Source organism: Anarhichas minor, unplaced genomic scaffold (assembly GCF_050575085.1).
Source record: "Anarhichas minor isolate MPS153535 unplaced genomic scaffold, ASM5057508v1 ptg000002l, whole genome shotgun sequence".
NCBI lineage: Eukaryota > Metazoa > Chordata > Actinopteri > Perciformes > Anarhichadidae > Anarhichas > Anarhichas minor.
In genome coordinates this window covers 3,420,699-3,444,662 of record NW_027466448.1, presented here as the reverse complement: position 1 = coordinate 3,444,662, position 23,964 = coordinate 3,420,699, and the positions used below count along the sequence as shown (strand labels likewise).

The following is a 23,964-nucleotide window of genomic DNA, read 5'->3' as shown; positions in this document are numbered from 1 at the left end:
CGTTCAAAATGATGAAATGAAATGCAACTGTCAGGTTCACAGGCATATGCATGTGTGGGGGCGGGGGCGTGGGGGGACTGGGACTAGAGGGAGTGCTGTCAAGTGTCTTGATGTGCCAATCACAGCTTAAAGCTATATTCAGCTCCTGACTGACAGCTCATCAGTGTCGTACGCTGCGAGACCTTCTGCCGAGCATGTTACTCTGTGTGTGTGTGTGTGTGTGTCTCCCAAAATCCTATCTCTCAATTCTTTCTGGGGAGCAAAGCAGCTCGTGTTGGCCAAGCACTGGGAGTGAAAATAGAAGCAATGATTTATTCATCGATTGAAACATCAGAGGGCTAAGAGGCAGTGGGGGAGTGGGAGCAACAAAGAGCGGGAAAATAAGACTGGCTTGATGATAAAGGAGGGGGGGGGGTGAAATTGAGTGGAGAACAAAGACGGGGAGAAAATTGTTGCGTGAACAAAAAGTGGACAGTTTTGCCTCAATAAATAGACAACACAAAAGAAATGTCAATCGAGGGAAACACAATTAGGGTGTTTTCCAGTTATAACACTGTTAGACCACCAATACAACCGAGAGGTATCTGATATCTAGTGTTATCAGAGGCCAATAGTAATAAAAAAAACGAACTAATAGCTCCAAAACTGTACGAGGTCAGATGATCTATGTATCGGTTATACCTTAAAGCCTATTTGATTTCTAATGAACAGCCGGCACTTTGGCCCAAGTGGCCATCAAGCAAACATTATCCACTATGAGCTACTGGTCAAGTAAGGCTGTAGCAGCAAATCCCCTGAGTGCAGTGAAGTGAGCAACAGTGCGGTTTATTGTTTTATGAATTCAACTTCTCATTTGCAAGAGGGAGAATGTGTTATTGTCTTCATTCAAAAGATACACAACCTCGCTTTCAGACGCCTGAGAATGTGACACGGCCTGTAAATGCTTCATCCTTTCCCACAACTCAACAATGGAACGGGGAGACCTCACTGTGCAATCTTAATGAAGGAGTTCACCCAAAAGGCAGGAAGTAAGCGCATTAGTTTTGATGTAAAAGTGACATGGACAGCCATGCGCTCGGTGTGCTGTCACATGGCAGCCTGCAGCTGTTTTTAAGGCAACAATCCGAGCGTCAGATTTCTCTGGTTTATTGACACGAATCATTAACTATCTCATCTCAGATACAACACATGTCCAGCAAAGCGCAAAAAGGGTGAAAAGCTTTTGTCCTCTGCAAGGGTATACATTTAAACAGCATTATCCTTCACTAGCAGTGTGTGTGTGGGGGGGGGGGAAGAGACATGACATGAGACAGGATTATCCTCAATAAAAAAACCCTCTCCCTACTACAGGCGCATGATGTGAATTGAAGATAGGAGGACCAGGTTCCCGGGATACAATACTCGATACATTCTGTTATTTCTTCTTTTTTTTTTTCTTCAGAGAGATGTGAGCTGGATAGATTCATCCCACGCAGTCCAAATAAACAAATACAGAGAGGCAAACCCGGTGCCAACAGTTACAGTGATACAAGAACATTTGAAAAGTAAAATGATTGCAAAGAAGAAGGAAAATAAACAAAACAAGAACTAAATAGAAAGAAGCAGGGAGGGGGGGAAAGTAAATATCTTTACAAATCCTCAAATCCCAAAGGTATTCTACCTTGTTCCCCCTCCCTCCCTCCCGCCCTCCTTTTTTTTATAGTATCATACAGCAAAAGACATTCAGAAGAGCAGACCGGAGTGATAGAAAACACTCATGCAAAGAAAGCCTTGTTCACACATAGTCACTAACACGGGAAAAGCATCTCAAACAACAGCGCTGTCAACAGTCAGTGCCTTCAGGTCTTTTAGTGGATGTTGTTATTGTTGTTTCTCTATACAGACTTTGATTTGCTACTGTTCTTGATCAAAACAAAATGACAGACTGCACCCATTAGGCTATCAAGTCTTCTGAGCAGAATGACCTCCCACTGTTCTGTCTGTCCGTGGGACCCGGGGGTCCAGCAGTTTATTACCAACAGTCTTTGTTTGGAGGACCCCCGTTGACCAAAAGGAAAGTTCTGCTGGGAGGCGTTCTACAGAAGAACCGGAGCCACAGGAATGAGTTTAGGTTGATATTCCATCATATAAAAAAGGCATGATGATTTTTTTTTTTTTTTTTTGGCATCTGATCTTATTCTTTTTAAATCTGATATATTAGTCTACTGTTACAATCATTTTCTATGTGTCAAATAATTAAAGAGTTTCATTCCAAAGTTAAAACACCTCTGACAAAATGATGGCAGCTATTAAAATAAAGTCTACTATGGGTAACTGTTACAAGTTATATTAAGACCTTTTATATACAAACAGTTCTGTTTTATTAACAATCATCTGTGATATGAACTGATAAAGCTTTTTTTTTTCCTGTAACAAATATATCACATTTTGGAATGAAACCCTTCAATTTTAGATTCTTTTTTTTCAGTGTCGTGTATATTCACATTCAATCCATTCTGCATCCATTGTGTTGATGCAGTCTCTCAGTAAAAGTTATTTGATATTATAAATAGAATGGTCTCGCCGTAGTCTTTTTCTTTCGCAGATATATTTTTGTATATAGGGAGATCTCTACACAGACAATATGTATTTACGTATGTAATCCATTTTTCCGCGGTTACAGTTCTTCTGAGCGGATAACGTGGAACAGCGTGACATTGTAGAGGACCTGGTGGCCATTGTTCCAGGCATAGAGGGCTCGGTCACGCGGGTTGTAGTCCAGCATGGAGATATGCGAGTACTTATTCTGGAAGGCAATGTCGATGTACTCGTAAGTAGAGGAGTTGGTGGAGTAGGCGTAGTACACCTTGGTGCCTCCCGAGTATCCGTTGGTGACGTAGAGCGTGCCGCAGATCATAAAAGACTCGCCGGCACTCCTTTTTGGGTGGTTGGTGGTCCAGCTCTTGAGGATCTGCAGGGTGCTGGGGTTCAGCTTGCTGAGGACGATGTTGCCGGCGTTCTGGTTGGTGGCGTAGACGGCCCACAGGCCTCCCTCGTCCACCATCAGGTCAATGTCGGAGTGGCCGCCCCAGGCGTAGTGATACGCGTTGTTGAAGCCGGCGTAGTCGAGCTGCCTGGACTTGCTTATGGAGGAGGTGCGGAAGTCGAACTTGATGATGACGTGGCTCTGGAATTTGTTGAAGAAGATGGAGCCGTTGTAGACCACCTGACCCGTCCCCGACCACGGGTGGGGCAGCCGGTGGGACGTGAAGTTGTCCGACGTCATAAAGTCCTGCATCGACTTGTACTCTCGCACGAAGCGGTTGTTGTGGTAACCATCCATGTACCAGACCTAAACATCATGACAAGAGGAATAAAGAAGAATCCGCATCAAACACAGCAGCACCTCAGAGCTAGAAAAACAACCCCTATCCCCTATCATCGTCAGTGTGCCGAGAACACCTGGATCTTTAATGCAGATCACACACAATAAAACAAATCCCGCCACTCAACATGCATCCCAATTAAGGCAGCGCTGAGACTTCCTTAAGGGGCAGACCGAAGCTCAGATCCGGCAGCTTCCGAATGCAAACAGTCAGCGTGACAGCCGCAGGGGGCGTGAGCGGAGCCCCGCAGGGGTAACGCCCATCATTCCAGATTAAAGGCCTGTCTCAGCTGCTTCCACCCGGCTTCCTGCTGCTGTTCCCCCCCTGGGATGGTGGGCAGAGAGCTCTTACTCCGGAACTAGTGTCTCAAACACTTCCTTTGTCTCAGAGGGACCGAGACACCTGAAGCACTTCCCCCTACCCGCTTCCATGAGCTGCTGCGATTTACTTAATGAATGATTCATATCAAGGAAGTAGGTCCCCAAGGGCCCAGAAAGAAAAAAATGGAATGGAAGTACGGAGACAAAGGGATGAAAAGAAATGTCTCAGAACTGTCTGCTCCCGTCAATTTCGTTCATTCTCCTTTTCACGCCCTTTGATACCGCAGCACATCTTTCATGTGTTCACTTCGAAACGTATTAGTTTCTACAAAAAAAAAGTTGCCTTTTACAGTATGCTGATATAATCTCAGTCAGCAGTAAGTTCCACCCTTGCAGCTGGAATATTTTAAAATACAGCCTGTGTTGTCATGACAATTAGCCTGCACGAGGCAAACTGCAACTTTCGACAGCTACTGTACTGTATGCTGCCGGTTTGTATCCCCTTTCCTCCCATGTGACGTAGGGAGTTCTGTCTCTTATTGTTTCTTATGAAGCCGGTGCACAAAGAGCATGTAGCCGACAAATAAACAATCTTTATTTCAAGCTACCTCCCTTCCCTGTCCGCCGGGCAGCTTCCTGTTAAGACCCTATAGATTCATCCCTGGCATTTCACTTTATTATGTTTTAGTAGTAAAAGCTTATTGAGCCAACAGAAACCACAATCGGAGGGAAATCAGATTTGATCTGCTGATAAAAAGACAGTGACCAATTAACCGCTTATTAAATTTCACAGCGAGAGTTGAGCTTCACCTGTGATCAAGGCCAACTCTTACTTTAGAGTCTGTATCTATCACTGTTTGAGTGGTAGAGCTCCGGGGATTTGTCCATTCAGCATTATATGTTTACAGCCAGTGTGGTTGTGTTAATATTCTCAATCAGTGCGTGTCAAATATTGCGGTACTGCAAATTGCCTGTGGTGTTTGACCAACTGTTTAAAGCCCAATGATATTTCTATCACAACCTTTGAGAAGGTGAAACCATTCGATCAAAATTGATGCAGATCACATTTCTGTCGATCAACTAATAATTCCAGCTCTAAAACACTGGTATGTTCGTTTCCTATCCGTGCCCGTGTGCAGCCGTACATACCCGCGTATCTCCTTCAGGTGCCAGGGGGTCAGTCATCCAGGAGCCGAACCTGGATCCAGACGTCTTGATGGTGATGGGCTCACTGATGCCCGTCAGCTTGCCACATGCTGCAAAGGAAAGAGGTGAGAGGGGAACATGTAGAGCGACACCCATTCGGATATTTAGACCAATTCAAAATCTATTTCAAGGGATTCCCTTTAATCTACTTTATATCCAAAACGAGTTCGCCTGGAGATTGAGTGACAGTCGACGTCCAGCTTGAGGCTTTTCCCTTTGCGTGTCGCGCTGCACACGAGTTGCTTATTATTCGTTTCACACATGCTGATGCCTCTTTTAATCTCTGTGTGTGGATGTGTGAGAAAGTGAGTGGGAAGAGGGAGAGCCACTGTGTGTTCTGCTCCAGTGTGCTGCCAGTAAGCTGCTGCTGTGTTAATTAGTGTTGATTAAGGTGTTAATGGGAATTTGACAAAGCTAACACTGGGTTCTGTGTCCCCACCTCACTGAGAGCACCTCAGAACACCGCTGCAGCACATCCATTGGTTATGAAATGGGCGTTTTTTTCAAGACAAAAGTCAATGAGACGAGTTCATTTGACCCCGTGAATGAGTCGCTCTGGTATGCTAATTTAAAGAGTGGGACTGTGACGGCGGCTCACTTTAGGTTTTCATTAGCATCTTCCGCTGTGAAGCATCGCATCCATCAACTCCTTATTGTTATACTCATCATCCCTCTTTCGTCACAGCATCTCTGTTGCTCTTGATCATTTTGCTTTGAAGTCGCTCTCTCTCACTCTCGAATCGGGTCGAATTCATTTCCCTTATACAATGAAAATTGTGTGTAATGAGTTTCGGTGTGTCTTTATGTGCGCCATATGTGTTGCCTGTGACTATGTGTGGGCATCACACCTCAGCGGCGGTGCTGAGAGACGAACACATGGTCACATGAGCAGCATCTACTATTTCCAGTGGGGGGTTTGAGTCCCTTACGTAACCCTCAGTGGGATTAGAGACCGCAGTAGCACATTGGCCATTGACTTATTTAATTATTTTCCCTCATCATGCCCTCTATCTTTAGAATGTAGAACACTTTTGGTTATTTCACACAGGAGATTTCTGTATTTCTCTGTTAGCATATTTAATGTCACAGAGAAATAGTTTTCTCTGACCACTTGTGTGACTTCTTTGTAGCGATGTCTCCATGTTCCCAGACCTCAGCAATTACAAAGGAACAACAGTCAGTAAAGTAAACCAATCACTGCATTATACAGACGAGGGAGAGCGAATCAAAAAGAGATACGTTGACATTGTTCGTAAAGAGCAAAATATTGATTCTGTGGCAGGTGAACGTGGCGATACATTATGCCTTGTAATTGTATTCTCTCCAGGAAATGGAGGGTGAAAACAATGGCTGCAAAGCAGGTAGCCGAGGGGCTTTATGTGCTGGTGTGACTTTCCTGCTCCATTCATCAGTGTTTTGGGTGTGACGGGACTGGATTTGCCTCAAGCTCTCTGTGCCTCTGCGTTTCTGGGGCACGGCACAGGGTGATTTATTTATTTGATTATTGCCCAGCAAGCTGGCATGTCCCCTTGATCGATGGCCATTGTGTCCCTGCAGCCGCCGGTCTGTTAGTCTCTGCAGCACAAAACAGCTTGAAGGACAGCTCTGCAGGGGGACCCTAGTTACTCTCTTTCACTTTCCCAGCTCGCCTTCACTTTATCACTCTTTCTCCTTCCCCCTCACCACCTCCTATCAATTCCTCCTGTCGCTGTATCTATTATTCAATGCTCAAATTTCTCCGGCCTTCTTTACCTTCATTTCCCCCCCCCCCCTCCTCCTGTTAATCTGCAGATGCAAATTGGTCTTGCGACCTTTGCCAGTTTAATCTCAATAACGAGAGTGCAGCGGAGTGTATTTGTGTGCACTATGCATGAGTGCCTATGCAATCGTGTGAAGATGAAAGGAAGAGCCACCCTCTGTTCTGCCCAAGCCAGTCCCTCGCTGGGTGACCTCGCCCTTATCTCGTCTGATCACACACACACACACACTCACACTCCGCAGTTACCCGCTCTCCTATCTTTGGCAGTCATGTGAGCAACGGCATGTGCAACGAACTGAGAGCAGAAACACGGACAAGACTCTTGCTCCAGTCCGGTGGGTAGTGACAGCAGATGTGGCCAGTAAAAAAACAAACTAAAACAACTGTGTGTGGATAGGTGAAGAGAGATAGTGACTGAAACGGTAACAGGGGGGGCTGAGATTAGGCGTCTGCTTCTTGTACTCTACGTATTCAATTCAATTAAAATCTCTGTGTCTCGAACAGTTGTCCAAAATGAACAGTAGTCTTTGTAACCTAAAGTATTTGCCCACTTCCTTTCTGTCATCTTGCACTGTGAATATTTTGAACAGGGACACAATATACCCGTGATGTGCTGCGTGTAAGTGTCTCTGCTCTTGCAATTTATCTTAGTCACTGAAGTGTGGGTGTGCATCTATTAGCACTGTGGGCTGTGACAGAGGTGTGAAGAGCCTGAGACGGGGCTAAAACCAAAGATAAGACTGCGATAGAAACTTCCTGTGTGCAGCTCTCTTCCTCGTTTGTGTGTGTGTACTCGTGTGAAACACCTAATCGTGTATTTAAACAGGCCATCTCTTTCATCACCGGAGGCCATGTTTTCGGACGCTACCATAGATTCATGCAGGTTCGCAAATTCCGTTGTAATGTATTACAATGTAAGTTTTGTCCACACAAATAAAGTTAAAAGGGTGGGCCGTCAGGACTGATGCCATTTAAGATATTTGCATTATCAATTCATCTATCAATTATTGATTTATTCTATAAAATGTTGTAAAACAATGAAAAAAATAGTGTGCCCAGTGTGCCGTCTGTAAGTTTGTTTTGTCCAATAAACAGTAAAGAATCCCCAAATATTCATAATATTTACAGTAACAGAAAAACAGAAAAGCAGCAGAGAAGATGGTTTTGTTTTGATTGATAGTCTTGAATTGATTTTCTGACAAACGACCATTGGTGTCTTTGAAGGAAGAAACACAGATGATATAGATGTTACCTGGATGTAATTCCAGTTCTATGAGTACAGGTGAAGCCCTGTAATAGACTTTGAAAATGTGAGAGTATATATCGATGGCATAGTCTGTCAGAGGGCGAGCACTGTGAAATACAACCACAAAGGGTAACTGGCGATTGTGTTGTGAGTGGTGTGTAATATGCATGTGAGTGCTCGAGCATTTCAGCCACACATAATGTCCCTGTGATGTTCTGAATCGTGTGTGTATGCCTGAGGAAATCTTTCTGGCTAAATCACAACATACTACATGTCAGTACCAACAGGGGTGTGTTTGTGCATGCACATGTTTGAAGCAAAAGTGTGTGCCAACAACTTTCTGGGCCTACCTAATTTTTGCATGCATGCTCGGAGTCTCTCCTCAAGATTTGACACTCTGCTGTGGAGCTCCTCGTAGTCATAGGCCCCCATCTCCTCCTGAAGTTCGTTTAGAACTGACGTCAGATTCTGGACCTCCTCCTTAAACTGCAATACCAATTTGGCATCGGCTTTGTACTCCTCCAACACTGGTATCAACGGTCTAAGCTCCTCCATTTTCGCTTTTATGGCCTGAAAGGATTAGAATAAGCTCGGTTGAGTGTCATGCGCGACAAAAGGAGAAAGAAAAGAAAAATAAATAAATAACACCTGTCTGAACCTGACTACTCTACCTCTATCCTGCCTCTTCACTGACCCCTGTTTGTGTCTGTGTTCAGTGTTTGTGTGTGAGCAGCTGTGTTTTTTTTTTTTTTGTCTGTGCAGGTGTGTGTCTGAGCAAACAAACCCAGGTAACATGCTCCGCCCGCTGGACGAGCAGAGCAGGTGGCTCCGTCCCCGGCAGTGACCAGCCGTTAAAAAGCAAGCCCTCGGTACACCGACAACAATTGGGAAAGCTCTTTATTGGTCATCATCGTTTAAAATGCAACATCGTATTAAGGGTTACATGCTTTTACATGTCACACACAACAAAGTGACTCGAAATTTTACGTCTATAGTTTTACGTATAGATTTGTTGAGTAACCAAATATGCATAGACAAAAGCCAAAAGAAAAATAGAATGAATAACAGCAATTGTTAATAATAATAATAATAATAATAATAATAAATGTATCTAGGTTTGAAAAAGAAAGCTTTTAAATGGAAAACTTTGACAGCAGTAACATGCAGGAAGAGATCAGTGGTGGGTTGGTTTGGGAGAAGGCTGGGGTTTCTTAGTCTTAATGGTGCTAAAGGTAAATTAACTGTTTGACGCCCAAATGCTCTCAGTACTGTGGCCCAGTTCAGGGGAATCTGGAATTGACCTGCCTCTTCTTCCCTGTGGCTCTCTTTACATGTCTTAAAGTTAGCCCTGCAAGCAAGAAAATGACAAACTGTTGACAGGGGCTTGAGCTTGCTAACCTAGCTGACAAGACACACAAACAAACGCACACGCACTTAGTATATGCACTTAAGACATGTTACAGAAAATTGCACACATGCACTGAATGTGGGGGGTTGGTGGCATGAGGTGTTCTGAGCATGCAGCGGTGATCACACACACACACACACACACGTGTATTGGTGCAGGTGAGATAGTACAGGTAGGGATACAAGTGAAACAATGCATTTGTGTGAGAGACAGGGCTGGGTATTGAACCTCAATGCTTTCATGGTACCAGCTGAAAGATGTTTGTGGCAGAGAATGAAACAAACTTTTAAATTGGCATCGAATGCGTCTTGTTTACTTATTCTTTGATTTTGAAAGTTCCTGCATGGCCGCTTGTGTTTAGACGACGTTTAGCACTTGAGAACTTCTTTTGTTAAACGGAGAGCTGAAACGATTGGTCGATTATGCAATTAGTCAGGCGGCAGCAAGATAATCGTCAACTCTTTTGAAAATTGGTTGCTCGTTAAAAGTCATTTTTCGAAGGAAAATGCCCAGATTCCTCGATGGTGGAGACGTGCTGCTTTTCTCCGTCTTGGGACTGTTGGTCCGATAAACCAAGTCATTTGCGAATATTACTTTTTTGCTTTAAAGATGCTGTGACAGTTACTTTTCATTATCTTATAGGCAGTTACTCCTTGAACTGAGAGTTAATACAGTTAAGTTATTAGCGGTCCTTATTGGATGAAAAAGAAATACAAGGCATATCAGCACCCTACCAACTGAAAGTTCTCCCGTCCACGGTTCATTCTCAGGTAACGAAAGCACGGCAATTCTTATTTTCAGGTGATTATACTACTAATACTACATACTTATAAATATCATATTCCGTTTTCACACACTGTCCCTTTAAGAAAAAGAGTGTGATATAAACGTAAATCTCCTAATGTCCAAGTTGATTTAAGATTCCATCACATGGTTTGATAAAGTGAGTTGGAGTGAAATAAGGACATGAATTCTTGCAGCTGAGTTTATGTATCCAACTATTGAACCTCTATGATTATGCATGCATTATGGATTTCTCAGTATGTGGTATGGTGGTTGAGTCAATTTAGCATCTCCACAGTGGGAACACGGAGACACAAAATGGGTAAGGCTGTGCACAATGGGCTACAGAGCAGGTATGACAGAATGGCGGTTGGGTCAATGGCTGGAGATCCGGCTCCGTACCTTGTATTGCTTGGCGATGTTCTGCTTGTGGTTCTCCTCCACCTGCCTGAACTTGGTTTCCAGACCACGGAGCTGGCCCTCCATCTTCTCCACATACTGCAGGTCCCTCTGGGTTCGCTGGTCCAGGACCTGGATGGACTGGGTCATGTTCTGGACCTGAGGTGCCACATGGACACATTGGAGCGAGTCATGAAATCAAATCTCTATTTTATTACAGTCTAATTGGAGCAATGAGTATGAGATGCAGGGAAAAACGCAACAGACTGTCAATATGTTGTTTTGGCTTGGCTTTCTTCTCGCAGTGACTCACAAACTCTGACATCAGGCCAACTAGTCAGGGGCCTCAGACACATGGTGGAAGTGTGGAATGCATACTGTTAAGAAATTTGGTTTCTCCAAAACTGTTGGAGTCTAGAAACTCCAGAAACCTGGCACATCTTCTGTTTATCCATGAAATATCTGTTGATGTCTGTATTTTTTTGTGTGGATCCGCCGCATTAAGTGGGGATCAACTCCATTTCTTTTTTTTTTTCAGAAATGTGCTTAAATGTTCTTTTTATGTAAATAGGAAACCACCACCAGTCTGTGTGTATTGGGCCGGGTTGCCTCATTAGATGTGTTGCTTTGGCTGTGTGCAGTAGAATAGAAACTCACGGGTGTGTAGCTGCCTCCCATGATGCATGTTTGGTTTCCAGGGAGCTCATTAGATTCCTATTCTTGTCCAACGGGCAGACCACAGTCATGGGTAAGCCTGTGTGTGTGTGTGTGTGTGTGTGTGTATGTGTGTGTGTGTGTGTGTGTGTGCATGTATTTGTACTGTAGTTTCAAGGAGTAAAGGGGGGTCACTCTGGGTATTGCACGACTTTGATTGCTATGCTCATGAGTTGGTGAGGAGTTAAGCGGTGATTACCTTCTCTAGCAGCTGCCTCAGTTGTTTGGTGCGGGCATCCCGTGAACACATGGACTGCTGGGGCGCCACCACAGTGCAGACACACCTTCCCTCACTATCCTGGGCTGAACTGTACACCTGCCACGATTCCTCCGGGTTCGCTGGCAACACCTGAGGGTGAAAGAGTGGATAAAAAGAAGAGATGGGCAGTTGAGCAGCGATGCTGGAGCAGATAAAAGAACAAACGGCTCAAACTAAAGCCGGAAAAGACAAACGGGTACCATAAAAACATCCTGGCACTCCTCTATGAAATCACAAAGGTCACTTTGATGCTATTTGCCCATTAAGGGCATTGTGCCTGTGGGACGCTAAAGCCGCATTGCATTCATCTCCACCAGGACACCACAAACAACCTGGCTCCACCCGTTTTGCACCATCAGAGAGTGTGTAAATCCACACAAAGGGACGATGCAGCCAATCAAGCCAGCTGGAGCTACTCCCATTTTTCAGTGGGCCGGGTGTGTGAAAGTGCGAAGTGTAACGTGTACGTCATAAAGAGGGGTTCTTTTTCTTCTCCTGAGAGATAAAGAGTAACCTGCTGATCAGATAAGACGGAGTGAGTGACTTTGAAAAAGATGTCCATCACTGCATCAGCGATAACAATCACTGGACAGATCTGCTGATTGAGTCAATTAGAAAGAACGAGTGACTTCACAAAATCCAAAAAGGAGCAACGACAGCGGCTCAGCCGCACTGTTTTCTACCGAAGGATGTGCTGACAAGACAAAGAAAATCACTATCAAGCAACTGCCTTGGCATCTCAGTGTGCATCTGTAGGCCGACTACTCAGTCCGTCCTCTTCCACCGGCCACTGACAAATGAAAATAAAATCTCATAAGTCATAAAAAAAAAAAATGCTTGAATCTTCTCATAATCATGAAGCAAACATGGCACGTTAAGGATAACTGAGTAACTATCGGTTCACTGCTTTTTTTAAAATATCCATTTCAACATCCGCTGTTCTAAATGTCAGTGCAAACCTCCACTTGACAGAGAGCGCTCACATTATCACCCCGGCACACAGGCAGCTCACAATCTGCCAGGAGCCTGACAGAGAAACAAAGAGACGCTTCATCTTGACTCTATAACAGACTCATGGCTTTTGAACGCCTCTCTCATTCACACAGGCTGGGGAAGGAAAAATGAGGACCCCCCCCCCCCCCCCCCGCTGTTTGAGACAGAAAAGAAACTGTCTGGAAATTTCTCATGTCAGTCGGTTAATACTCTACCAACTTTCCACTTAGTGCAGGCTACTCATATCGACAGGGACAGCAGCCCAGTGGTGGCTGGAGAAACATCAGACGCAAGAAGATATCTATGATGCCTCTCCAAGTCTCTTTTTTTTCCCCCACTTTTGCATGCGTCCAGCAGAGCGCATCATTAATTATGAACCAAAGCACACATGTGGTTGGCACTCTTATGTTTCAATTGAAATGTAATTGCAACATTCATTCAGGAGAAAAAAGAAACCTCAACCAGCCGCAGGAAATATGCGAAACTTGCGCACTTACTCCTGTGCTCCGGTCTGGGTACCCTCCCTGTGCCGCCGTGAGCTTGGTAGTATTAAGCCCCACCAGAGAGGGGAGGGTCTGCGACATCCAGTTGGTAATCATCGCCATGGTGCTGAGCACGACGCCGATTTTCAGCAAAGGAACCGACATCTTTGCGCGCTGCTTGGACTTTATTCAATTTTTTTTTAAATTTTTTTTAAGCCGTTTTCATTCTACAGACTCCTCCGGTGAGAAACAAGGTAGGCGAGTCATGTTGCCCAGAGCGGCTTGCTGTTTCACCCGGGACTCCGGCTCGGCTGGTCTTTTTTTGGACATCTCCGACGAAGCACTGGCGACGAACGAGTCGGACGCGAAAGAGACGACCTGAACGTAAAAGGGGACTCGGGACGGAGAAAAGAAAAACTGCAACACTTGCTCCAGAGGAGGATACAGAACAGGAAAAAAAACCCCGAGAGCTGGAAGCGTCTTTTGGATAGCTCCTCTGCATGCGTTGTCCCGCGCACTGCTGCCTCTCCGGTTCACCGTTACTATTTGGTTCACGCCCGACGGTCCGCCTCCTGCCTTGAGTGAGCTCTGTGATTAAGTGCCACTGACTACACATACAGAGGCGGCTCCGAATGGATGAGAGGAGGAAGGAGGAGGTACTACGGATCTATCTACACCGCCAGACGCAATGATGTCAGCCAGGTTGGGGTCCGTACGTGGTAATATCTGGGATTGCACCTGATTCGCTCACAGCTGCCCGACACTGACTCTTCCCCCCCCCCCCCCCCCCAGAAGGAATGACAATGAGCAGTGCGGCTGAGGTCGGCCGACAATGATGCCGAGGGATTATTTCATAGCGGACGGTGACATGTCTTTCTCCGCTGCCCCATCAGGAGAGGAGGCTCTCCATCATAGAGGCAAACGTGCTCCGGATCATGCGCGGTAAAGCTCATTCAAACTAACACATGCACATCACAGTGATGCAGCCACTGCAAAGTCCACATGTCACAGTACACACGACAAAACAAAAAGTGCAGAATGTCGCATCTCAGGGACAGAGGGGTGCGAGGACTCGGGGTTATGTTTTATTGATGGGTAACCGGATGCCTTGAGCTCCAACAGAGGGTGAGCTTTTTTTTTTATGTTTCATTCGCGTGACTCTGGCGCCATCGTGTAGCTGATTTGGGCGTTGCCGAAATCAAAAGAGAGGCGCTTTTAAAATGCAAGGACGCGGCACAAAATGTGCAAAGATTATATATGTAGGCCTATATTTTTGTTTTTTTTAAAGACACTTGTCGATTTCCAATGAGTTTATATTACGTTTATGCACTGAATGCATGGTTATTATTAGAGTCAAAAAGGGTTATAACTGCATTATAGAGTGCAGTTTAATTGCGTTGATTGTGTAAATAATAATATCTCTCAAAAATAACTGAGTTGTCATCCGGGCCAGAGGCCAGACTCCAGACGACGGCCTAAATTGCAGCACTGCATGATGCATGAGGTCTCCAGAATAGCATGAGTGGCTCTGCGTCCACAACTATTTCTGTCAGCTCCATAATGCTTTTTTCTGGTAAACTGAAAGACAGATGGAGAGACAGTCGGCACTCACTGCACCTCCATATCGCCCCCTCCCCTCCCCCCCTCTCTCTCCCTGCCTCTCTTGTCTCTCCCACTGCTTTATGACCTTTGAGGTGAGAGCTTGCAGTAGTTGATGGCTCCACAGATTACTTTGAAGCATCGGCTGGGGTCAGCTCACCGCTGTGCACCGCTGTCCAGAGTCCATTCTATAGTCTGGTGTTAATACGGTGCCGCTCAGTGCAGCGCAGCGCCCTGTAATCACATAGCCTTCAAGAGGGTACAGTTAGTCTTCTAAGCCTCCCAGGCGTGGATCCCATTCTGTTTTAATGGCGGTGAAGCAAATGATCAAAAGCTTTGCTCCCACCTCTAACACAAAGTCAGTATTTAATACGGCAGCTGCAGGAGGAACGCCACAGGTGCACTGACTCAATGAAAGAAATCAATTAATCAATCAATCGCCCACTATTTATAGAGACATGTGTCATTTAAAACCACTCATTAGTAGCTGCCTCGAAGAAGGATTGATCTGTTTTTCTGTATACAAGATCTCAAAAGCAACACTCGCACAATGATCAGTTACGATCAGGTCTGATATAAAAACCTTGCATAAATAGGACGTTGTAAGAGAGGTGTTGTTCAAATGATATGGTAACTGTAAGAGAACAACTTGTGGTGCTGTGTGCTGTAGGTGTGCCGTCAAAGTTATTTTCTCTTTAAAAAAGGACAAAAATTGTGATTTAAGGTATAAGTGAAAGTTGTCTGGAGGGGCAAGAAAGCATCTTTATAATATAATAAAAAAGCTCTAATAGTGTTTCTGACTGGGCTTTTTCACTCTATTGCATCATAGCGAACAGGTGTTTGGACTGTACAGTAGGATAACCACATTGACACACTATAAATGCTTAAACAGTATTGCGAAAAATCACATTTCCAGCCTGCAAGTGAACCACAAAATGCACCGTATCTCCACCTACTCCTCCTCTGCTCTCTCTCTCTCTCTCTCTCTCTCTCTCTCTCTCTCTCTCTCTCTCTCCACTTGCTTCACCAACCATACTGAATAATAAATAGCTTCAACCCCAGCTGCCACGCGTATTGCAATTCAGCTCAACTCCATCTCAGTTTCTCACATCAAAAAAACCCGGATTGATTCCTATGGTTTCATACATTTAAAATCCCACTAACTTGTTTCTAAATGATCCCCTCGCTGGAGCCCTTATAGTTTCAGCTTGAGGCGTGTTACATTGAATCGGTTCATGTGAATTGGAAGCGACTTCTTTAATGTAACAATACATGCATTCTTGATTGTGCATGCATACGAACGTTAACCTTTTTGCACGACGATTGTTTGTGCTGTGGTATGTGGGTTGCACGGTGCCATCTGTGTTGTGTCTGCGAAGATGCTTTAGGATGTGGGCCCGAAGTCATGTGGGAGCCACTAGGTGAGGAACAGATGCCGCTCTGGCTGCTCACTATTCTTCTCTGTGAGAGGACACCAAGCGGTGGGGTGAAATCCTTCAGCGGTGGGGATAGAGGTGGAATTAAAGAGGAGAGCGGCCTACTAATCAGGCGGCTCCATGCTCCCTCGGCCAGATGTTGAGAGAAAGAGCGGCAGCTGCCCTCCACGCCGTCTGAAACTGCGTGAGACTTTTGAAGTGAGGTTTCTTCATGTGGTCATTAAGAGAGCGTCATTGTTCAGCGGCAAAGGTCATGGGCCGTGCTCATGAGTAATCCGGCAATAAAAAAAGGTTCTCTATCTCTCTGTCTCTGGATACACCTCTCACTTTCTTTTATATGTCTTCAAACAGAGATGAGATGTGCAGAGGGCTGGCCTTCCTACAGTGAGATGTACTGTGGGTTTCTCCAGCAGAGGCCGTATAAATAGAGCCCGTCAGTGTCTCTGGTGTTTCTGCTCTCCTGGAAAGGGGAGCGGCTGTGGACTTACATCGACTTACCTTCAAACGGATGAACACAAGCTCTCGGGCCACCAGAGAAGCACTGTCACCATAACGTGGGGGGCCCCCCTGACCCGAAACCTGACTGTCACGAAAGACAAAGTGAAACACGCTCTCTGTTCCTGCCTCCTCCGGCCAATGGCTTCCATCAATCAGTGCACATAGCCCCAATGTGCCATCGTGTCAGCATTTGTGTGCCCTCTATACGGCTGCACTACTCATGTCCAGTTCAGATTACAGGTGCACACATTTGATGCTTCAGTCTACGGGGAGATAAAAGGGCACCGGCGACAACTGTGTGTAATGAAAAATGGTTCCGCTCACAGCACGCCGACATTTCTCATGCATTTGCTGAAATCAATATTGCTGGCACAGTTGTGTCAAGGTAATAGTACATCAATATTCTAACACATTGGTTATCAGGGCCAGCAGGGTTTGCAGCAGCCTACTTCTAACACATTTTATTGACTTTGTCTCTCGGAGTATATTACAGATACTCTGGGAAAAGAGAAGCATTTATTGATACCTCTGTGTCAGATTAGATTTTTAGTTTGCAAGTCTCCAATTACCAAACACAATTGGATTCGCACAACAGAGAGAGGCAAATGAAATGTGACTCTCTGTTCGAGCACGGCCAATTAAATCGTCAAATTCTTCAATCCGGTGGTGGCAGGGCCTGGTGATTAATAAATTCTCTCCCCCATCATAACGCTGTCTGTGAGGATGTATAAAGGCAACAGCTTAATGCTACAGTAACTATGATATGTATTGCTGGAAATGGCCTTTCAGAGAGCAGGAAGTAATTACTAGTTCCAGTAAAGGATCACAGAGATGCATTTTATTGACCGGTAAATTTGTTTACTGTACTGCTGAGCTGGGTAGCTTTACATTGTTGGACTAAATGTTCTCCCCCCCCCCCCCTCTCACAGAGGCAAACAGTAAGTCACACTGTGGGCATTGAGCATGCTCCAAACACCTTCTTTGAGACACTGCATTTGATTGTGGAGCCCTGATTTAAGAGCATGCAGCCCATGATTCAACAGTGGCCTTTTTAGAGAAAGCTACAGGCAACATAAAAAAAAAGCCCTGCAGTTGATTAATCTGACCATTTGCTAATGAGAGAACTGACATATCATGCAATAATTCCCCCCCCCCCCCCCCTCTCTATCTGGCCGGTTTGTCATCCCCGTCGGTGGTGGTGGGGGGGGGTGGTGGGGGTGGTGGGGGTACCGCACCGCACCGCACCGCACGGGGCTCTGCTGGATCTGTCCGCGCCCGTCAAGCACAATGCATTCACATCATGTAATCCCACCCGTTAATCTGTTTAAGCAGGGGGTAGAGGGCTAATTCACGGGGACCCGTTACGCGAGGTAAGCGGGTAATCTCTCCGTGGATCTGAAGCCAATTAACCGCCAGCTTTTTAGCTTTTAATACAGGATGTGGGAAATGGCGTTAAAAAAAAAAACACAAAAAAAAAAAAACCTACTTGGGTGAGTTCTGTGCCCATGAAGATGAGGAGAACCAGACTCAGGAGCTTGCTCGCAGGCTGCATCTCTTGCCTCCGGTGTGTGTGGACCAGCGGTCTCACATGCAGATCGAGTCCCTTCGCGTCCCCCCCTGCACAGCGGTCCTCTCCTCCCGGCTCTCTTTTGCGTTGCGAGTCTCGGTTCTGTCTCTCTCTCTCTCTCTCTCTTTAATACTATTGTTATTATTAATATTTGGTCCCTCAGCAACCCAGTGGCAGATAGCGACGGATCGGTTCCACGGAATCGTCTCTGTGCATATTCATTTCATATCGGGAGCCTCTATCTTCGGTGCCTCTCCCCTTCGGTCCTCCGTGGCCGCACTTTATTTCTCGCTGCGACGGACTGCGATGAGCGTTGAGCTGAAGACGCGCAGACACTGTTCGGGCACACCGCTATAGAACCTTCACTCCGATATTGCCAAAAGTTTACCTCCCCGCCTTAAGCTGCCCGTGTAAGCTCTCGATGGAGGAGGAAAAAAACGAGAGTGACGGCGCTGTAGCATGCTGAAAACGGAAGTAGCATCGCCAAGAGAGGGAGATTTAAATTGGCAGGCGCACAGGAGGAGAAATGCCTCGCCAGAATGGTTTGCTGTAAACTAGTATAACAAAAAAAAAAGAACAAATTGCCAAGTCAACATAAGTTTTTTTTATTAAAAAAGAAAATGCTATCTTCATGAAAATACACAAGATGAAGCAGCAATGTACTGATTCATCTTAAGTGCCTAATATACATTACCGTATGTAAAAAGAAATGCTGCCACATATCACTTTGTCTTGATGTTCTGGAGTATTCCTTCCAAAATGATGTCATCTTCTTGAAAAAAAGTAAGAAAACATGCATCTGAAAAAAAAATCCTTATGGTCAGTATTAAAAACTGTGAAAACTACATTTTTCTGGAGACAATGTTGACGTTTTGGGGGCTTGGAGTTGTAGTTAGTTTGACAAAGTTTTAAAATCAGTGGTGGAAGAAGTATTGAGATCTACTTCAGTCAAAGTATAGCGATACAAGTCAACACTATAAAAACAGTACATTACAGGTCAAAGACATGCATTCATAACTGTACTAAGTGATCTACGAAGGATCAAAAGTCTTGGGTGGCTCCTGTTATATCACATCATTGGATATAATACCTATGATATCATTTGATTATGATACTAATTGTAATGGGGAAATATGTTTTGAACACTCTGACAATGACACAGCAGATCCCTGCAGAAGTAGTTAATCATTTAGCAGTGAACTTGATGTCTTGTGTGTCTTTTGCTCTCACAGAAGAACAGAAAGGCTAATGAACCTGATGTCATGTTTGTTATGTCCTGGCAGGACCCAGACCTTTGAGCGGATCAAAACAGCCCATGTCTGAATACCCGTTCTCTTATGGATGATTTACCTCGGAGGAGGGGGCTTTGCAGGCATAAAATGACGAGACGTCTGAGACTTTGTTGAAGCCTTTCTACTGTACACTGAAATACGTGTCTGTTGAAACGTTCTCCTGCTTGCAAGCAATAAAGACAAGAACGTTGATTCTCTCAAGACTCTGTTTATTGACATAGATTGAAAACTTTGACTCTTCTCCCGATTAATCATAGAAATGTTTACTAACATAATGCATTAATATGTGAGCATTTTATACGTTTCATCAGGGGTATGTAAAATCGTAATCTTCACAGAACCTGCCAATTGAATTTGATGGGATAAAAAGTATTCCTATCTGAAATGTAAAGAAGTATAAAGAAGTACACTCAAAATGCTCTAGTGCTCCAGTGTACTTGAATGCGTTACTCTCCACCTGAAAATAAAGAATCGGAATTAGGCCCAGGGTAGAGTCATTACGATGATTACTCTTATTGTTTTTGCGTGATTAGACCTCTTCAGGACTGTGTGAGCAAGTACAGTATTTGACTGACATCTCCCTCACCTTCATGTTAACATCGTTGCATCTGTGAGGACGGGACAAATTGCATTTTGTTCCTAACAAATGTATCCTTTATCCTTAATATAAATGCCTGGTCCCCTTATAGATCCAGTCATGTTATCAGTATGCTTTATGCCTCATGTAGAATACTGATACAGGCACTCTGTGAGGGCGGTACAGCACCACTGTGGATGTCAACAAAAGGCTCTTAATTGGGAGGTCACGTGGGTCTGAGGCTGCTCTGCTCCTGCCTGCCTGTGACTGTCTGAACCACATTATACGCTAATAGCTCCGTGGCCTGTAGATAGACTCAGCTGAAATGAATTCTCTTCTGGTGGCACCAAGATGCATAAATCACCTCGGTAATGGAACCGGGCCAAGTTCATATCTGTATTCTTGAATGCGGACTCTCATTTGTCTGCTAGCAGATTCTTTTGGCCGGTCTGCGCACCTGAACGGAGCAAAGCAAGGTCAAACTGAGGACAGGTTTTAAAGCTCTGGTGATTTTCAGGGTAGTGAGGTGCTTCGCGTGCGTCTGATTGTGTTTGCAACTCCCCTGATGCTTTCCATCAAGCGCTGAACGCACACATGCACAGATGCATGTGTGCGTTCAGCTCACTCACAATGAGGATTTGATTGTGGGGCAAGGGATCGGGATCTATGAGTAATGAAAGTGGAACGCTGCTGACAAAAAGAGGAACATTTGTTTTGTCGGCAGGAGCCTTTCTCTGCGTGGTGGTACACACAGCCCACACACTGGACAGCAGGAGACACCTCTCACCGGGCCTTTGGCCGATATTAAAGTTTGTCTCTGTTGCATGGAGCCACTGTGGATACCACCACTAAGCACAGCAGTCCCTTCCATCACGACTGATGAGCTGATTCTGTTATAAAGCGTTGCAAAGAAGAACAGGAAAGGCACCGTGCATGCGTGTTTGTTTGCCTTTGGATGTTTATTGATTGGAGAGAAGACACTCGGCTACAGTTCGATTAATTACTACGTCGCGGATCTTGGCACATTTTTACCTTGCAGTTTTTGCGAAAACAAAAAATCCAATTAAGACGACAGGTTTGGTTAACGTGTCTCCTCGCTTCCTAGTCGACTGATGCTATAGCAGACCGAGGATTGTGACGAGGACAGTGGTGAACAAGTGATCAACACAGGAAATAGGAGACAATGGAGCGCCACTGTGATTTGGAATAATTCAGTGAAAAAGCTGTCCAAACTAGCAAAGCTGAGCGGGGGTGTTGATTTAATGTGGCCGCTCGTATGGATGTTCCTCCTTGAGATTTATTTCCTACCCGTTGAGCTCAAAATGCAAATTGCTGGATTGTCTTGTTTGCATGCAGATGTATTTAAATTGTCTCCATTGCAGGTGCATCGGAGGGGAAGTCACCACGTAAAATGTATGTGCTGCATTAACGCTCTGTGAAGTAGCATTGAATTTGTATGGCGACTAAGACTGTACACTCCCATTCACACACACACACACACACACACACACACACACACACACACACACACACACACACACACTTCCTCTCACTCTCTTTGCTTCCTTTTTTGCTTGAAGAATGTACTAAAAAGATGAGATTTGGCATATATGTTTCCGAGTTTCACAGGAAAATTGATTAAACCATCCAAAATTTCTTTTCGTTTGAGCGAGGCCCAGTTCTTTCGCCAATTGAGTTGTTTTCTTCTCCCAGTGTTTCGCGAGTGTACAGTGTGTGTGTGTGTGTGTGTGTGTGTGTGTGTGTGTGTGTGTGTGAGTGAAAGAGACGCAGGGAAAGTGAGTAAAAGAGCTCCAGTTTAAATTTAGGTCCCAATAGAATGTGTGTCTTTCCTCTCAGGCACGCTGCCATTACTTCCCCCTTTCATCACTTTCTGTCCCTCTGCTCTCTGCAGGGTTGATGCTAAAGATGGCGATCAAAGATATGTTTCACTCGTCTGTTGTAGCTCAGCAATGCTCCGTTCATTCAGTGCGCTGCCGACCTGGTCTGTATGGGTCCAGGACCTTGATCTGTTCTGCACTTAAAGGGAGATGAATTAACAGCCCACTGTGTGTTGATCTCAAGTCAGTATAAATGCATTGGATAACAACTCTATGGGCATTCAGCCTTCAGACCTTGCGAGGAAAAAAATGCCCCAGTGTTGTACAGAGAATGAAGAGGAGAGGGAGGAGGAGGAAGGAGATGAGGAAATGGAAAAAAAGCAGAGTGCAAGAGGGGAGCCAGGATGAAAACATCTTATCTATCTTGACAAATGACAAGTAGTGGTGAGAACAAACAATTATCACTTGAATAGAACCAACGCCTCTGCACTTATTGAGATTCATGTATAGCTGGCATTTATGGCAGGGCAGCCTTTCAGAAACTGGAGATATCCATTCGACAAAGATAAATATTCTGGCACAAAGAGTGTAAATTCCGGATTACTGCAATTGAAAAAGTGTGGTGGAATGAATCAGTTTTCACTCATTTATCTTCATCCGGACAGATCCATGTGAAATCCAAAAATGCAGCCTTTGACGCTGGCTGTCAGATGCCAGATGTTAAACATGGTTCTAGCTCTGGAGCGATACAGGCAGCCATCTACTGTGACACATTAGTTCAGATGATTGCTCTGCATGATTGTATACCAGCTGAGGGATATTAGACCGTGTTTACAGCATCAGGTGCACACAGTGAGGCAAATACCGCTCCCATACTGCAGGATGGTAATGTCACCAGACACCCTGTTAGAGCAATTCAAGAGCCATTTACGTCGATGTCGGGATGAAGTCAAACACATAACGGCCCCTCCAATCACCACATCCAAAAATCATTAAAGCTTTATGGGAAGTTCGCAATCACAGAGACGAATTAGATCATTAACATCTAACATCCATGCCCTAACCTCGTCCATCACAGGAATGGCGGCTTTCCTTCTTTAAGGATGGACTAATATCTCGATAAATGCAGCCGACAGAACACTGAACAGTTTTAAGACATTTCTGCAATTGACAATTTGCTGAATTCCATCCCATGAGCAGTAATCATCCAATCATAGCTTAGCAACCGTAACTAGTCACGGCAGATCAAGCTTTGTATTTCCCCACATGTTGAAGTGGTGCACAAGGGGGCACAAGAGCATATTATTCAAAGAGTTTGGACAATGGTGGGTTTATATAGCCTTTCCAAAACAAAAATACAACAGCAAAAGTGTGAGAATTTGGTTGAACGGTGAGTTTGTCTGCTCTAACTTAAGCTGCAAACAATAGCAGGCGAACTAGCTGTGGCACTCTATTCGGTACACTTGTACAATCTGATTTAATTCAACAGCTCTGTCATATGTCATAAAAACACCAAACGGCACAAACGTGGAAGTCAGTAGTCAGTCACGTAAGCAAGTATGAATGTGTAATAATATCCTTAGCAAACAAAGCATCCGTGCCCGTGAGGAAAGAGAGGCCCCTGTGGGAAGGTGATGTTTTAATATTTTGGCTAACTCATTTACATACATGAGAGGGGCAGAATATAATGTACTCCAGTACACCACCACCACCCACTACGACCTCAGTAATGAACACAAAGTAGAACTATTACTCTTCTGACGGCGTGTACAAAAACTGAAAAAGTAGAATCTGTATGAAAGTAGAATCCATAGCGGAGCTATTGTATTGGGTTGCATTACATTGCTAATGTTACATTTCACACTTCATTAGGTACACCTGTATACAGAGGCGGCTCTAGACCATTTCAAATGGGGGTCCAGGCCGGGGCCACGTGGGATTTTAGAGGTACCAATAATATTAAGTTTAGAATTGCAGTTTTAAAACAAGCTAACGGACACAACGGTTTAGTCATGGAGGTAACGAATTAGCTACAGTACCTAGATGGGTTGTGACAACCCAGCTAAAATATAATATAATATGCCAGGGACAGTTGGTAGAATTGTCAGTTTCTGGCTAGAAATAAACAGCTTGCTTTTGTCTACCTCTGTGTGAAATGTTTCAGAAATTTGTAGGACTTTTGAGTGGTAAATCTGCCACCCTTATAACTGTATACACTGCATA

General features: G+C 44.8%; 1 protein-coding gene across 5 annotated transcripts; it reads right to left on the bottom strand.

Annotated features, from left to right (window-relative positions):
- Positions 1 to 2,586: 2,586 nt before the first annotated feature.
- On the bottom strand, positions 2,587 to 18,838 carry olfm1b (olfactomedin 1b). Of its 5 annotated transcripts, XM_076085603.1 has the most exons (7): positions 17,954 to 18,838; positions 13,697 to 13,703; positions 11,400 to 11,539; positions 10,490 to 10,645; positions 8,247 to 8,466; positions 4,835 to 4,941; positions 2,587 to 3,331 (listed from the first exon to the last, which is right to left on the bottom strand). In XM_076085603.1, exons 1-7 carry the CDS (start codon positions 18,017 to 18,019, stop codon positions 2,657 to 2,659), a joined length of 1,371 nt encoding a protein of 456 aa, XP_075941718.1. In that variant the 5' UTR covers positions 18,020 to 18,838; the 3' UTR covers positions 2,587 to 2,656. The 5 variants fall into 5 exon arrangements, with proteins under 5 accessions (XP_075941718.1, XP_075941698.1, XP_075941652.1 ...); XM_076085583.1 differs by lacking the exon at positions 13,697 to 13,703 and having other exon boundaries at positions 11,400 to 11,549; XM_076085537.1 differs by lacking the exons at positions 13,697 to 13,703; positions 17,954 to 18,838 and adding an exon at positions 12,938 to 13,477 and having other exon boundaries at positions 11,400 to 11,528.
- Between the last annotated feature and the right edge of the window lie 5,126 nt (positions 18,839 to 23,964).